General features: G+C 52.3%; 1 protein-coding gene across 1 annotated transcript in view; it reads left to right on the top strand.

Moving 5' to 3' along the window:
* Positions 1-212: 212 nt before the first annotated feature.
* RPLP2 (ribosomal protein, large, P2) overlaps positions 213-1165 on the top strand; it is a 3711-nt gene continuing 2758 nt past the window's right edge. The window contains exon 1 of the mRNA XM_010134181.1: positions 213-335. Coding sequence (XP_010132483.1) covers positions 213-335 — 123 coding nt within the window. The remainder of the gene's footprint in view (positions 336-1165) is intronic.

The following is a 1165-nucleotide window of genomic DNA, read 5'->3' as shown; positions in this document are numbered from 1 at the left end:
GCTTCCCGGTGTTCACGGGGCCTCCTGGTGTGGGCCCGTTCGGGCGGGAGAGGGGTGAGCGGCCTCACCCTCTGTGGGATTTCATTTTAACGGGGAGCAAAACAGTTGTAGCCGGGAGGGTGAGGTTCGTGTCCCCCAGCGAGGGGACGAGCTGCCTCCGAACGCGTAACTCGGTCGTTAGTGCTGAGAGTCTGGCTTTTTCCGTTCCCAGGATGCGTTACGTCGCAGCTTACCTTCTGGCTGTCCTTGGTGGCAACGAGTCTCCCACGTCAAAGGACTTGAAAAAGATTCTCGACAGCGTTGGCATCGAGACAGACGATGAACGCATGAACAAGGTGGTTTTGCCTCCTAACACCAGATGGTCCCGTCCCAGTCAACACCAGGCACTGGAGCTGGCCCCTCGGCTTCTGTGTTTCTGTACTTGCCTCGCTCTTGGTCTGGTCTTACTGGTCAGACGTTCGCTGGTTGTTACTAGTGTGCGTTGTAAAACACTGTTCTGCAGAGATCTCTTGTCAGCTGCTGCTGAGTTCTGCTTGATCTGATGGTTTCAGTGGGCTGGGAGCCACAGACAAGCACGTATTGAGAATTGGTTTTGTGCAGATGGAGTGTTTGTGCTTTAATCTTGGCTTTTGGTCAGTGTTGGCTCAAAGCTGATGCTTTTGAGGAAGAGAGTGCCCGAGTTAGAGTGCTTCCTGTGATACAACTAGACTTTCAGCCTCAAGGACTTAAAAATAAATGGCCATGGGGAAAAAAACACAGGAACCAGAAAATGGTCTTACCGCCTGCCCCATGTTTGTATGTGGAGCTTCCAGAGAGGTGGAACAAAACGCAAACTGCTTTCGCAGCTGGAGCTGGTGGTTTACCATGGGCCCAGGCAGGTGATGGGTTGACTGAGCTGCCAGCAGCCTTGTTACGGTTTGGGATGGTGGTTTCAAGTGGTGGTGCTCTGGTTTAAACACTGGCCCTTTCAGATTTGGCTTGTTTATGTTTAATATCTTCAGTTGTTTTCTCTGATCCTCCAGTAGAGGGAAAGCTTCTGGAACTCATTGTGGTCACCATTGATTAATCCTTTTCTGTCTGCGCTGGCCGTATCTTACACCGATGTACCTCTATGCTCAGTGGCAGCGGGAGGGTCTTGTCGGAAGGGTTCCCGTGGCCGCCTTCG

The sequence above is a fragment of the Buceros rhinoceros genome, unplaced genomic scaffold (genome assembly GCF_000710305.1).
Source record: "Buceros rhinoceros silvestris isolate BGI_N320 unplaced genomic scaffold, ASM71030v1 scaffold24900, whole genome shotgun sequence".
NCBI classification, from domain to species: Eukaryota; Metazoa; Chordata; class Aves; order Bucerotiformes; family Bucerotidae; genus Buceros; species Buceros rhinoceros.
Note: the sequence above shows the minus strand (reverse complement) of the source record. Positions and strands in the feature narration are given on the sequence as shown.